Source organism: Pelophylax lessonae, assembly GCF_965119305.1.
Source record: "Pelophylax lessonae genome assembly, chromosome: 1".
Taxonomy (NCBI): Eukaryota; Metazoa; Chordata; class Amphibia; order Anura; family Ranidae; genus Pelophylax; species Pelophylax lessonae.
In genome coordinates, this window is record NC_138768.1 from 771,474,469 (window position 1) to 771,488,568 (window position 14,100).

Below are 14,100 nucleotides of genomic sequence, written 5' to 3' on the forward strand. Positions count from 1 at the left end.
GCATTCCGCCAGGACATGGGGGGGTCCCGGCTGGGGGTCCCTTTATGGTTTCCTGCACCGAGGCCCTAAAGGTTCTAGTTACGCCTTTAACAAGAACCTCAGCATCAAATTTCCTTCCTCATCAAGCATGGGCATCCGCAGGAAGGGGCAAGAGGGGGCAAATGCCCCCCCCTGGAATCTCAACTTCCCCTTTCGAGTGGTTGTTAAGCCACTTTATACCATCCTGTCTGGTCTGTTTAATAATCCTGTGTGACCGTGTCTTTGTGTCTGTTTTAAATAAATAAGTCGTTCTTTACCAGTTTTCAGAGGGCCGAGCGCCGCTCACGTGACCCGTCGGCTCTCTCCTCTCTGCCTGCAGCCGGTGGGGCCGAGGATTCCTCACTGATGTCAGTCGGGAGGGGAGGAGAAGGGGAGGGGTAGAAGAGGAGAGAGGTGGCGGGTCACGTGAGTGGCAAGTGGTGCTCTGAAAACTTATAAAGAATGGCTTATTTTTATAAAACACAGACACAGGGGCACACAGGATTATTAAACAAACTGTAGATAGGATATGAAACTTTAAATAAAAATACAGCAGCAGGGGGGGGGGGGGCACTGACACAGGAGCAGACAAGCAGGGAGGGGAGAGAGAACAGAGGCGAAAAGGAGGGTTGCGGATGACAAAGGCACATAAACAGGGCTCAGAAGCCATAGTATACCGTGGTCAGTTTACAGAGGGGAGGACATAGCCAGGCAGGATCAGCCAGGTATTTTAGGTAATAGAAGGGGCCAAATTACACAGCAAAGCACTGTGCTGTATACCATGCTTTAAGGGAACAGAACAGTATGATTAAGCCCCTCCCCTTCATGACATTGTTGAAAAGGGGCGGAGCATGGGTGACCTTAAAATGTTGCCCCCCCCCTAAAAAAAGTTCTGCGGACACCCATGTCATCAATAGACGCTAGGAGGACAGTGCAAGTTCAAACCAATTGTTTATACCCTTTACCAGCATGCACCACTGACAATAATCCTCCTAGTGATTGGCCAAGGAGACCTTAATAATAATAATTTAGGTTATTGGATCTTCTTACACTATTGCCAGGGATACTCCCCAAACAGCAGGCCGAAGCAAACATTACCAATGAGTTTAGGGAAAACTTGAGGAGAGCAGAACTATCAATTGACGGTCAGGCTGACTACAGCCCAGCAAGCACTAAGTTTAGGTTAGGGACACAAATTGCATAGGCCATTGTCAGTATACAGTGGATATAAAAAGTCTACACACCCCTGTTAAAATGTCAGGTTTCTGTGATGTAAAAAAATTAGACAAAAAAAATAATGATTTCAGAACTTTTTCCATCATGTGGTTGCATACCCAAAAAGACTAAGTACTGTAAAAAAATCAAAAGCTGCTTCAACAAAGTACTAGTTTAAGGGTGTGCACACTTATGCAACCATATTATTTTAGGTTTTTTTTTTTTTTTTTTACTTGCCTACACGTAAAAGATTTCAGTTTGTTGTTCCACTGAGTTGTACAGTTTATAGGTCACATTAATGCCTCGTACACACGTTCAGATAATCGTACGACTTATCATTCACATTTTGTTGCATGATACTAATATCGAATTCCTGAATGCGTACTTAGCGTATGATTTTTTTCGTACAATTCCGGAAAAGCTTCCTGGTTGCGTAGCTACGTATCAGATAGTGCAAAACAAAAACAATGGCAACCAGGCTTTTTCCATGTTATTTTTGTGTTTCTGATCATGCATGGTCTCTGTCGATCGATTTTTACGCATACTGTACTGATTAAACGATTGTCGTTCGCTAGGCTATCGTACGACATAAGGATTTTGTTGGACAAACTGTCCTGATCGGCTGTCGAAAGCTATGTACTAACCATCAGATTATGGTTAGATCAAGTCGAAAGCAATTTTTTTCCTTCGATTATCTGAACGTGTGTACGAGGCATAGAGGTGGAAAAAGTTCTGAAATTATTTATCTTTGTCTCATTTTTTTACATCATAGAAACCTGACATTTTAACAGGGGTGTGTAGACTTTTTATATCCACTGTACATCTCTCACGCATGAGTCCTTTTGGGTTTCTTTTCTTTGTTTGACACATATTTTAAGTAGATTCCTAATGAACTCAGTGGTGGAGTGCGGGTGACCTTTCTGAGCCCGTATTTGACATGCTTTGTATTATGTTCCTTTAGACGCGGAAGGTACTTACATAGTTACATAGTTACATAGTTAGTGAGGTTGAAAAAAGACATCCAGTTCAACCTATGATGTGTGTGTGTGTTTGCTGTTAACCGTACATCGTATACCCCTTTATGTTGTGGTCTTTAAGGTGCCCATCTAATAGTTTTTTGAAACTATCAATGCTCCCTGCTGATACGACTGTTTGTGGAAGAGAATTCCACATCCTTACCGCTCTTACAGTGAAGAACCCCTTACGCATTTTAAGGTTAAACGCTTTTCCTCTAGTTTTAGTGAGTGGCCACGCGTCTTATTGTATCTCCTTTCTCTGAATAGTTTGTTCCTTATGCTAGGGTCGCCAGTACAGTATTTGTACATTGTTATCATATCCCCCCTCAGTCGTCTCTTCTCCAGAGAGAATAAGTTCAGTGCTTGTAGTCTTTCCTCATAGCTGATGTCCTCCATTCCCCTAATTATTTTGGTTGCCCTTCTCTGGACTTTCTCCAGTTCCAGCACATCCTTCCTGAGGACCGGTGCCCAGAACTGGACAGCATACTCCAGATGTGGCCGGACCAGAGTCTTGTAGAGCAGGAGAATAATCTCTTTATTTCTGGAGTGAATCCCCTATTTTTACATCCCAGTATTCTGTTGGCTTTGCTTGCAGGTACTACTGAAATGGATTTGCATTGCAGGCAAAGCAGGTCAAATGCAGCCTTTTCTTCCGTACAAATGATTGCAGTTGAGGAGTGCTGCGATTAAATGCAAAGGACACAAGCCCTTAAAATACTGACAGTAAGTAAAAAAAAAAGATAATATGATTCAAATCTGCCAGGCAAACGTTGGCACAGAAAATTCCTGGGAAATGTCAAAATTTGGAAATGTGCCTTGAAAAAGCCGCAGCTGGTCAATACTATATATAAAGAGCAGTATCAAAAGAATATGTAGGAAAGGTGTGCTGCTTGAAGCACAGGGCTTTCACCGTCTGCTGGTAACAAGTTGTATGAGCTGGTCGTGACCAATAATATCAGAGGGTGGGACAGTGCACAATATGAGTTCTACTATCAGTCTATGAGCTGCACAGGCTGCCCACCTCACTGCTAGAGGCATGCTGTATGTAGAGTGCAAACACTGGAGAGGGTGCACACAATGCACTGAGTGCACACACTTCTCTATCAGGAATTCCTACAGCTGATCAAGCATCTTCCTCCAGGAGGCATGGGCAGAGAATAGAAGCTTTTTTTTCCGGCACACAAAGAGCTGGGATACTGGGATTAGCCTTTGAATCATGGAAACGGTGTATGATCTGCGGGTGGACAATGACACAAGTTACAATGGGGTTCTCTGTGAGATCACAGACAGTGGAGCTATCATCAGCTGTCTAGGGGACTATCCACACAATGCAACTCTCCCTGCCAAAGGTAGGTACTGACTCTCAGCAACTGCAAGGAAAACCAAATTGGGGCTTTACAGTGCAGAGGGAGCTTTAGCAGTCACTGCTGAGACTTGTAGTACCATATCCTTACTCCGGCTTAAAGGGCCATTGCATATTTGAGCGTGCATTAATGCTTGCGTATTCGTGCATTAAGGTAAACCATTCATTTTGAGTGGGTCGGCACACTTTACCAAAACAAAAATGAATATTAGTTTTGATAAATTCAAAGTAATGTGCGTGGCTGCAAAAATGACGTTATACTGCTTGTTACCAAAAAGTATATTTGTGAAGACAGACTTATTCCCTGTTCAATTTTATTATGTGTTGGCCAATGCGTGACAATGCACGGCAAGGGGTTGACCATTATTTTCTATGGGCCCCATTCGCAACTGTGCGTTTCTCCTCTGCGCAACAAGAAAAAAAGTGCAGGTACTTTTTTTTTTCTGGCTGCGACAATGCATGTTTTTGACCCCATAGACTTCAATGGGAGCGCATTAAAAAATGCATGAGAATGCAGATGTACAAGTGTGAACCTAACACCTGTAAGAAAGTAAACTGGAGCTGCTGTCTATAGCATACCCCAGTTTCCCAGTGTAGGTCAACAATGAAAGCTAAAAACCTGTTATGGGCAGCAGCCATCATTCACCTTTCCCCAAGGTTTTTTTTTTTTATTTTTTTGTTTTATAAATGATCTATTTTTATCTATTATCTGACTATCTATCCAGATTTCTTTTTATGTTTTAGATAAACGTGTGATTGTGATTGGCTTAATGGTAACCTATACTGAGCGAAATGTGTGGGTTATTATTGCTTCTGAAAATGCTAGTTACCTGGCTGTATTGGCTTTATTACTCTGAATGTACAGATCTGGTGTTCTGATCTTAATCAGCTTGGCAGTGTACCTATTGAAGCCAAAAAACAGCCAGTCATCTAGCATTTTTAAAGGGCAGCAATGACAGCCTATATGTTTTTCTTAGCACAGATTTCTTTTAATGTAAATATTCATCAAATATTCATCTTAAAAAAAAGCTTTTTTTATGCTGCTTGTAACTATATATTTACAACAGCCATATTTGTCCATTACTTATGCAGGCTCTACTTCATGTTTAGTAGTGCTGCACAGTGCATTTACCTCTCCTGTCCTAAAGTATAAGTAAAGATAAAACGTTATTTTTGTTTTTTGATAGATTGAAGATGGATTGCAATATCTGTCAGTTTTTATTGCTGTCTGTGCCCCCCTAAGGGAGGTTCACCTCTCTATTTGTCCTGTTTACTGTTATCACTGAGAGTGAAAATAAAATCCCAAATTTTGGGTTGTCACCTGAACAGGGATAGAGGGGAAGCCTTCCAATGGGTGACCCTGGTGACAACAAGGAATTTCCTCACTTTGGAGGAATTTCCTCTCACTTCCTGTTTTGGCTTCGGGACAGGAAGTGAAGGGAAGTCTCCCCAATGGGACACAGAAGGTAAAAATAAAAAACAGCAGTTATACTCTTACTCTGTCCAAAATGAAAAGAAAAAAGCTTTTGCTTTTAGTTCTACTTTAGGTCCCTTTCACACATACGGTCCGATCAGATCCGCCTGTCAGTTTTTCAGGTAGACCTGATCGGATGCCCCATGCATCTCTATGGGGCGGCGGATGTCAGCTGAGACCAAAGGAAATACCTGGTACTTCCAGTATAGAGGGGCATGTGACTCACTCCATGTGATGGCTCTGAACCAATCAGTGCTGTCACAAAGAAAGTCTATAGCTCCATGGAAGCTACAACTCCAGGAACTCATAGCTTACACAGCTTGTGGGGGCATCATTGCCGGTATGAACTCCTGTGTGGGAGATATATCAACCCATGCTGGCCAATCAGGATGACCGAAGGCCCCAAACCCAGGAGAAGCCAGGGAGTAGATGTTATGTTAGCACCAGCGAGGGAGCTAGTGGACATCGCATCACTGGAGCAGAGATGAGTTTTTGTAGACTTTAGTTAAGCTAAGTTAAAATAACCACAAGGGTAAGCAAATATAAATGTCACCTCAAAAATTACTTTAAATTATACAATAATATTTCAAAGTGTGTAATAATACAATGTAATGTTCTTTTAAGATTGTACAACTATAAACTGCAACCCTTTGCAATAATATGATATTAAATATATGTAATATATCTAATACTGTGTAATTATCGAATTATAATTCATTGCCCTAATATGATATTAAAGTGGTTCTAAAATCAAAAGATTTTTTTCACCTTAGTGTATTACCTGCATTAAGTTAAAAAAATATTCCACTTGCTGCCCCCCCCCCCTTCCAGTACTTACCTGAGTCCTCTCTCAATCCAGTACTGTGCCTTACTGCTGGTCTCTCTCAGGACAGCCTGGGATCTTTGGAAGCAATTGGCTCCTACTTCTGTCACTCAAAGCCTGTGAGGAGGGAGTGGAGGACTAGGCCGAGCCACACTGTGTGTGTGTGTCTATGGATGCACACAGCCCGGCTCTGGACCATGCCTGCATATATGCCCCCATAGCACACTACTTGCTATGAGGGCAAACCAAGAAGGGAAGTAGCAGACAGTGCTGGCAGGGGACCGCAGAAGAGGAGGTATGGGGCCGCTCATTGCAATGTTATTGCACAGAGCAGATAAGTATAAACCTCTTTTTTTGGTTTAGAGTTTAGGGAAAAAAAAAACAGGAGCCTTTAGTATTACTTTAAACATGTATATTGCTATGTAAATATATAATATTATTTAATCATAATATTAATTATTATTTTAATGATAATAGTAATATTAATTAGTAGTAGTAATTGCATTAATATGATATTACAATATATGTAATATATGTAATATTTTCCAATTATAAAATAATAGGAATTAAAAAAAAGAATAATACTGATAAATTGTATTATTATGGTATTAAATACATGTAATATATGTAATTATATATTATTATTATTAATAATAATAATAATATTAATTAATATTATTATTAATAATTAATAATAATAATAATAATAAAAACTACTAATAAAATAAATGATACATTGCATTGATATAATACAAACGTTATGAAATATACAGTATGTAATACTATGTATTTATGTGTAACACATAAAAAGATTTGCATGTGTAGACATGACTGTATATGGCTGTATATCTCCCAGGCAAGCTAGACAGATGTAATACTCATCTACCAATGGACGACATAAAAGAATTCTGAATAAATGTTTTAGTTTTCTGCAGCCCTTAGGTTCCAGTTTTGTAAGATATTATACCAGATATGGGTATCTGATAGAAGACATTACCTTGTTGTGTACCTCCTGGGAAATGTTTTCCATATCCATTTATAATTAAAAGCTTAGTGACTCTGCTAACTTTTGATTAACTTGCCACTATGGTCGCCTGCAGCTGATCTTTATAGCTTGAAGCCATACGAATAAATTCAGTACTTTCCAATTTCTGAGACAATGTGTAAGGGCATAGCTGACAATCTATAGAGCAAGATTGCAAAACAAGACAATTTAGTCATGAAGAGAGAGGAATCCACAATCAGAGCTTCCACTTATTTGTATAGCCAATGTGATTAAGATGATAAGTTTCAGTTATGTAAAAACTGCTCATTTGGCACCAACCGCTGTGAACACGCCGCAATCAAAATCACTCCCGTGTCCAGGACATAAAGGCAGCGTGAGTTAAAACTCAAATCAAGTGATTGTACAAAGTCATCAATGAAATGAACTGTTGTATAGTAGATATGTATACATGAATGTAATCAGCTTAATATATAGAGTGCTCAAATCACATTGTCGTAAGGATTTTTTTTTTCTGACTATATGACTGTCACTGTCAGCTCTCACTGGCTCTCATAGCTGAAAATATTTATAGTTTAGAATGTATATATTCTTATCGATAGTTCTGGAAATTTTCCAGCATTTTCAAAGCACTTATCTGTGTAACTTTCTATGCAAAAGTAATCAAATAGATTAGTGCTACTTACTAGGATCCCTTCCATATAAATATACCATCTATTGGCGGTAGATTGTTTTATCTGTTCAATCATTTTTGTGATCTAAAACATGAAATTGGTAGAGAATTTCTGCTTGTTGGGTCCTCTATGGTGGTGGGTGGTCCTGGATGGCGCAAAGGTCTGCGCTGACTTGATGATGACATGAGTGTATTAATAGAAGAGATTATTCGGGTTCAATGCTTTGTCCTGGAAATTGCCGTCATCCCTCTAGACTATGTAGAAAGAAAGTTCCCCTAGGAGTGGGATTTTCCAGGCAAAAACCAGGACTTGAGTATGTATAGTAACTAATTCATTATTTATTATTTAATAAATTTGTTACTATACATACTCAAGTCCTGGTTTTTGCCTAGAAAATCCCACTCCTAGGGGAACTTTCTTTACTACTGAGTGTATTAATACATTGAGTGCCGGACTCCCTACACTTACTGTCTTTCAGCAGTTTTGCTCAGTGATGCGGATTCTGATTTAAAGTGGTTCTAAAGCCTGGACATTTTTTTTACCTTAAAGTGGTTTTTACCTCAAAAAAAAAAAAGATGCTCCTGTCCCTTTATTGTGCAAGCTGTAGCATAGTGCTTACATTTTTTTCAATTGCCCCTTTGTATCTCCTACAATACCTGGTTGATCCTGCCTGGTCCTGACTTCCCCCCTGAGAGCAGACCACGTTTATCATGGCTGCTGAGCTCAGAGATCGTGGTCAGGTTACATGGCTCCGCCATCTGCTTTGTCCTGTGGGCTCCTCCCCCCTCCCCTCCCTGCCTGTCAGCTGTGTGTGTGTGGGCTGCTCCTACCGCTATTAATATTAATTTAAACATTTAAAAAAATTACTGCCAGCCCCTCTCTTGTATTCTGCTAAAACACACTATGTAAGTGTATGTGGAAAACAAAGCTTCTAAATACCATTTTTGCAGATATCTTCAGGCCGGTCACATGATTCCCAGCCTCCCTCCGCCCCCATCTAAGGGCTACAGTGTGAGGAGCCGAGCAGCCAGCACAGCAGTCATGTGACCTCCTGGCTGACGTCAGCAGGAGATCTCGGCTCCTCCTGGTGTAGCCCTGGTTTGGAGTAGAAGAGTGGCCGGGAGTCACGTGACCGGCCTGAAGATATCTGCAAAAATGGTATTTAGAAGCTTTGAAGAGGAAGAAAGAGGAGAAGAGATGCAGCCATGTACAACACTAGATCTCTTCTCCTCCACGTGGGGGGGGGGGGGCAGAAAGCTATAAAACATTTTTTCCTTAATGCAGGGAATGCATTAAGTTAAAAAAAAAAAGATAAAGAATTTGGCTTTAGAATTACTTTAACAAAGAAATATGCTGATATGAGAAGGGAGCAACATGAGTGATGGCCTTATCAGTTTGTTGCTTCTCCTTTTACTGTCCAGTCACAGGCTGGGGGAGGGACAAGACCTGTAAGTGTTACTTAGCTGCAGCACACTAAAATCAGGTCTCCTGCCCTGCAAGACAAAGCTATGTTATAAATCTTAAGAAAAGAATTGACAGAGGTACAATTTCATAGGCAGGTAAAAGAGCTCCCACCTATGCAGAAGGCTGTAAAATTGCTCCCGTATAAACTATATTGTCAGAAGTATTGGGATACCTGCCATTACACACACATGAAATTTAATGACTGTTGGGAAATTTAATGACTGGACCAGTCTTAGCCTTCCCAGAAGAGTTAAAGCTGTTACAGCTGCAAAGGGTGGGCCAACTCAATATTGAACCCTACGGACTAAAGGCTCGTACACACTATAAGAAAATGGGGGGAACATATTTGTCCAAAGAACTTTCGTACGATTTTCGTATAGTGTATACACAACTTTCTACAGGCGATTCTGAATTTTTTGAATGAAAATTCTCGAAGGGACAAACTCCAACATTTTTCTCGTACTGGAAAAACAAACGATTTTGGTTTTATGTTTACCGTTTTTGTGCGATTTTTGTACAAGAAAAATCAGAAAAGAAAGACTGCGCGTGATCAGAAACAGTAAACAACAAAAAAAAGCCTTTGTCGTACGAGATTTTTCGTACAAATTTTCATTCATCGCTTCTGATTTGTTGTGAAATAAAGAGGAAAATTGGATGATCGTTCGCCCAATTTTCTTATAGTATGTACCCCACTTAAGACTGGGATCCCATTAAAGTTAATGTTTATGTAAAGGCAGGCGTCCTAATACTGTTGACAATATGGTGTATGTATCTATTTGTAAAAGAGCTCACATATATGTACAGTGTCTTATCTGTAAAAGAGCTCCCAGATATGTACAGTATCTTATCTGTAAAAGAGCTCCAATATATGTACCTTATCTGTATCGGTCTACCAGGCATCATTAAATTTCAACTTCCCAATATATTTTTTATTACAGATTTGCACACGGCAGTACGGATAGCTCTCTATTCTCTGATCTTTCTGCTGGGAGTCATGGGGAACAGTCTGGTTATCGTGGTACTCATAAGGAATAAGCGGATGAGGACAGTCACTAATATATTCTTACTCTCGCTGGCGGTCAGTGACCTCATGCTCTGTCTTTTTTGCATGCCCTTCACCCTAATTCCTAACTTGCTAAAGGACTTTATCTTCGGGAGCACTGTCTGTAGAGCCGCCTTCTATTTCATGGGTAAGTCACCAGCCCCCAGTGTTGTAAATACATACAAACATACAAAGAACAAACCAAAAAGACCTTGACTTGTACAAAACTTAGTAAAGGCGTTCACTAATTAAACAAGCTGTCCTTCAGCCTAGCCAACCAAAAATGTAGCACTGTTTTGTACTATATTTAAAACTACAGAAACATAGTGCAGCTGAGAAGTTCTTAAGCTGGCTATACAAGGATTGAAATTTGGCCAGTTCAGCAGGGACCTGTGTGAATTTTGATCCATGTATGGCCAGGCTGGATATCGATGATCTTGTGTACAACCAGTCTGTTGGGTTTTTGCCGAATGATCAATGCAGCCAGCTATAGCTGACATAACTGATCACTGTATTCTGATGGCGGGAAAGGCTCCCTACTGTCAGAATACAATAACATAGCGGTAAGGATTCCCCCATCTGCTGGCTGAATTAAAAAATATGATCAATGTATGAGCTGCCTAAGGGCTCTTTTACATGGGTGGACTCTGCCAACGGATCTGCCTGCTCAGTGGGGGATCTATCTGCTGATCCCCACTGAGCAGACGGATGACAGGTCTGTGTCTGCTCAGCTTATGTAGAGCGGGCACGGACACAGCATACTTTCTTCTGTTGGGGTCGGATGTAAATGGATTGCCTGCCTGTTTACATCCAACTGTCATCTCATCCGATTCGCCAGACGGATGGGGAACAGATTCATATCCGTTAACATCCTCCACCACTCCATAGAGCTGCCCTTCAGCTTAGCCAACCAAAAACATAGTACTGTTCTGTACTGTATATGAAACTACATAAACATAGTGTAGCTGGGAAGTTCTTAAGCTGGCTATACATAGAAAAAAAATGGAAAAGTATGATCAATGTATGAGCTGCCATGGGTGGATTCTGCCAGCGGATCTGCCTGCTCAGCAGGGAATCTGTCCGCTGATCCCTGCTGAGCAGGCGGATGACAGGTCTGTGTTTGCTCCACCTATGCAGAGCGGACACGGACACCGCATACTTTCTTCTATTGTGGGTTGGATGTAAATGGAATGCCTGTCTGTTTACATCCAACTGTCACCTCATCCAATTCGGCAAACGGATGAGGAATGGATTGTCCACTTGTCTTGTTTTTAGTGGATAGGATTGGATGTCGGCAGGTGTAAACGGACACATGTCCATTTACATCCACCGCTCCATAGAGGGCAATGGATGGTCCAGGTCTGCTTTTTAAACGGACTCGATCAGTCTGCCCGTGTGAAAGGGGCCTAAGTAGTCCTGCACACTGAATGTTACAATTTAACCAAAACTTGTACATCAGATATCAGATTTACAGAGGACCAGCCATTATTAACAGTAAATACTGATTCTCTTTAGGAGCACTAAGGAAAATATTAGCATGGAATATGCACCTGGACTCTGTTAATAATCATAATAGTTTTATGTATTATATTTATTATTCAGTAAAACACATTTTTTTTTTTAAGTTACATTTACAAATTGCAGCCAGCAGCAGGTGAGTTCCAGGCAAAATTGGAGGTTTGGTATATTAGTGAACAAGCAATAAAGATCAGAATGACTCAAGCATCTGGTTTTGTCAGTTATACAAAGGTTACCAACAAGCATGCAGGTGTCAATGAGCTTTTTATTGGAAACACCATCATTTTTTACAAAGTAGATAGCATGAATGCAGAATGAATAAAGGACTTTATGCAAATATTACAAATAAACCTAAAAAAAGTAAGAATAAACAAAAATATATATGCATGCCTGTAAAACTCATTTGTTTCTTAATTGTTTTCTAAAAGCAGAAACTGCGGGACACAAAGCAAGACTCCTTTTATTAACCTCTTTATCAATATCAGTGTGGACATTTTTGTTTTCTTCGCTTAAGTTTTCTTTTCTGTTACAGCATCGTGCAGTTTTTATTTTGCTGATTTCCATCAATTTGTATTAAGTCAACAGGAAGCAAATGAAAAAGCAGGGCCCAGTTTTATTCTCTTTGTAATCGTATTTCTATCTGTCTTTTCTGATTTTGTGTAATGATGAGTGAAAAATCAATTAGAAAGAAAAGGATTGAAAACAGAAGGAAGACTAAATGAAACTGCAAGCACTATTTAAAGGGGGGATTCAAGCTGACCAAGGACTAATCAAAGAGCTATAAAACTACTTTCAGACAGTATGCATTTTCTTCTAGTCCTTGTTTCTGCATTTTAGGACGATACAGAAAAAAAATCCATGTTCAGATTTTCAAAGGGAGGCAATACATGTTTGTATTTTCATTTGCAGCTGTAATAATCATGTAGATAAATGCATGTGCTTATATTGAAAAAGCACATTTTTTTTTTCTTGCAGAGATTTTTCCAATATGGTGGGCAATCTCTGCCTTACAAATGCTCATTTGCTTATCTTCATATAGCTGCCCACTGTACAAGAATCAAAGTTGCCCAGTTGGTTTAAAAATGTCCTTTTGGTGGTCTGGTAATCATAAGTGTGACCTCTTCCCCCTTAAAGAAAAGATCTGTCCATCCCTGGGAACCCTAATGTATCCAGCAATATTCCAATATTCTAAGTGGCAAGTTGGATTGATTTGATTGGGCCGCATAGGAGTTTACAGTGCGGAAATTAAAAACACCTTAGAAATTTTCTGACGTGCTGGGAAATCTCTGTGTAACTCAGTGGCGTATTTAGGTTTTGTGCTACCCTAGGCCTGATTAAACTTGTGCACACCCTAATTTAAATATGACCCACCCCTTCCTGTAAAGGCCACACCCCTTCCTGTTTATGATCCGCCCACAGACCACAACCACAGTCTATCAGTGCAGCCTCATCAGTTCCCATAAGTTCAGCCTCATCAGTGCAGCATATCAGTGCTCATCAGTGCAGCATATGAGTGCCCATCAATGCGGCATATCAGGGCCCATCAGTGCGGCATATCAGGGCCCATCAGTGCAGCATATTAGTGCTGCCTTATCATTGCAGCCTCATTAGTGCCCATCAGTGCAGTTTATCATTACCCACCATTGCCGCCTCATCAGTGGCCATTAGAGCAGCACATTAGTTCCCATAAGTACAGCCTATTAGCACCCATCAGTGCAGCATATGAGTGCCCATCAGTGCCTGGGGGCAGAGGAGAGTAGGCGGAGCATTTGGCTGCAGTGCCACACTTATTAGCATTGGCGGCCGTCGGGCCATTTGTATTAAGTGTGGTCGGCGACCTGCGGTCTGTCAAAATGTCCTGACCGGCCGGTATTATCATACTGGTAGGTAGCAGTGTGACCGCGTTATGGGGGTACCAGACTGATTTGCCCAATTCACCACATAAGACTGGCACTATACAAAAAGTGTAGCGCAAGCCGGCGGGGACCCTTTTCGTGCCGGGAGGACGCTGTTTTTTTTTTTTTTTCGTTCAGGGTGCAGCTTTTTGCTGCCCCCCCATCAAAGTGCCGCCCTAGGCCTGGGCCTTGTTGGCCTAGGCCAAGATACAGCACTGGTGTAACTGGGAGCCAGTTACACTATTTTCTTTGGAGGGAAGGGCACTAATATTCAGCTTTGTGTGCAACACAATGTACCATCAGGCAGTTCTGATGAGAGATCATAGCTGTTCCCAGACGTTCAGAGATTTTAGCAAGGATAGCCAAACATTTCACCAACTGTCATTCAGAGTGAGTGATCTACTCAATTGTGGTCACGCTAAGAACCTATACATATTGAACACACATCCCATATCAAAAAAGTACTTCTCATATGATGGATCTGAATAGTTTAGAACTTTTTTCTTTGTATTGCCTCATAGTAAGACGAAAATTGCTAGCTAAATCCAATAGATTTTGGACTTGTTCATTTTTTACCCCTACCCTTCCTAGGAAA

General features: G+C 40.7%; 1 protein-coding gene across 1 annotated transcript in view; it reads left to right on the forward strand.

Annotated features, from left to right (window-relative positions):
• The first annotated feature begins 3,256 nt into the window (after window positions 1-3,256).
• The window catches only part of CCKAR (cholecystokinin A receptor), a 125,464-nt gene continuing 114,620 nt past the window's right edge, over window positions 3,257-14,100 (forward strand). Inside the window, exons 1-2 of the mRNA XM_082267979.1 lie at window positions 3,257-3,598; window positions 9,989-10,240. Of these exons, the coding sequence (XP_082124105.1) occupies window positions 3,466-3,598; window positions 9,989-10,240 (385 nt within the window). The 5' untranslated portion in view covers window positions 3,257-3,465. The remainder of the gene's footprint in view (window positions 3,599-9,988; window positions 10,241-14,100) is intronic.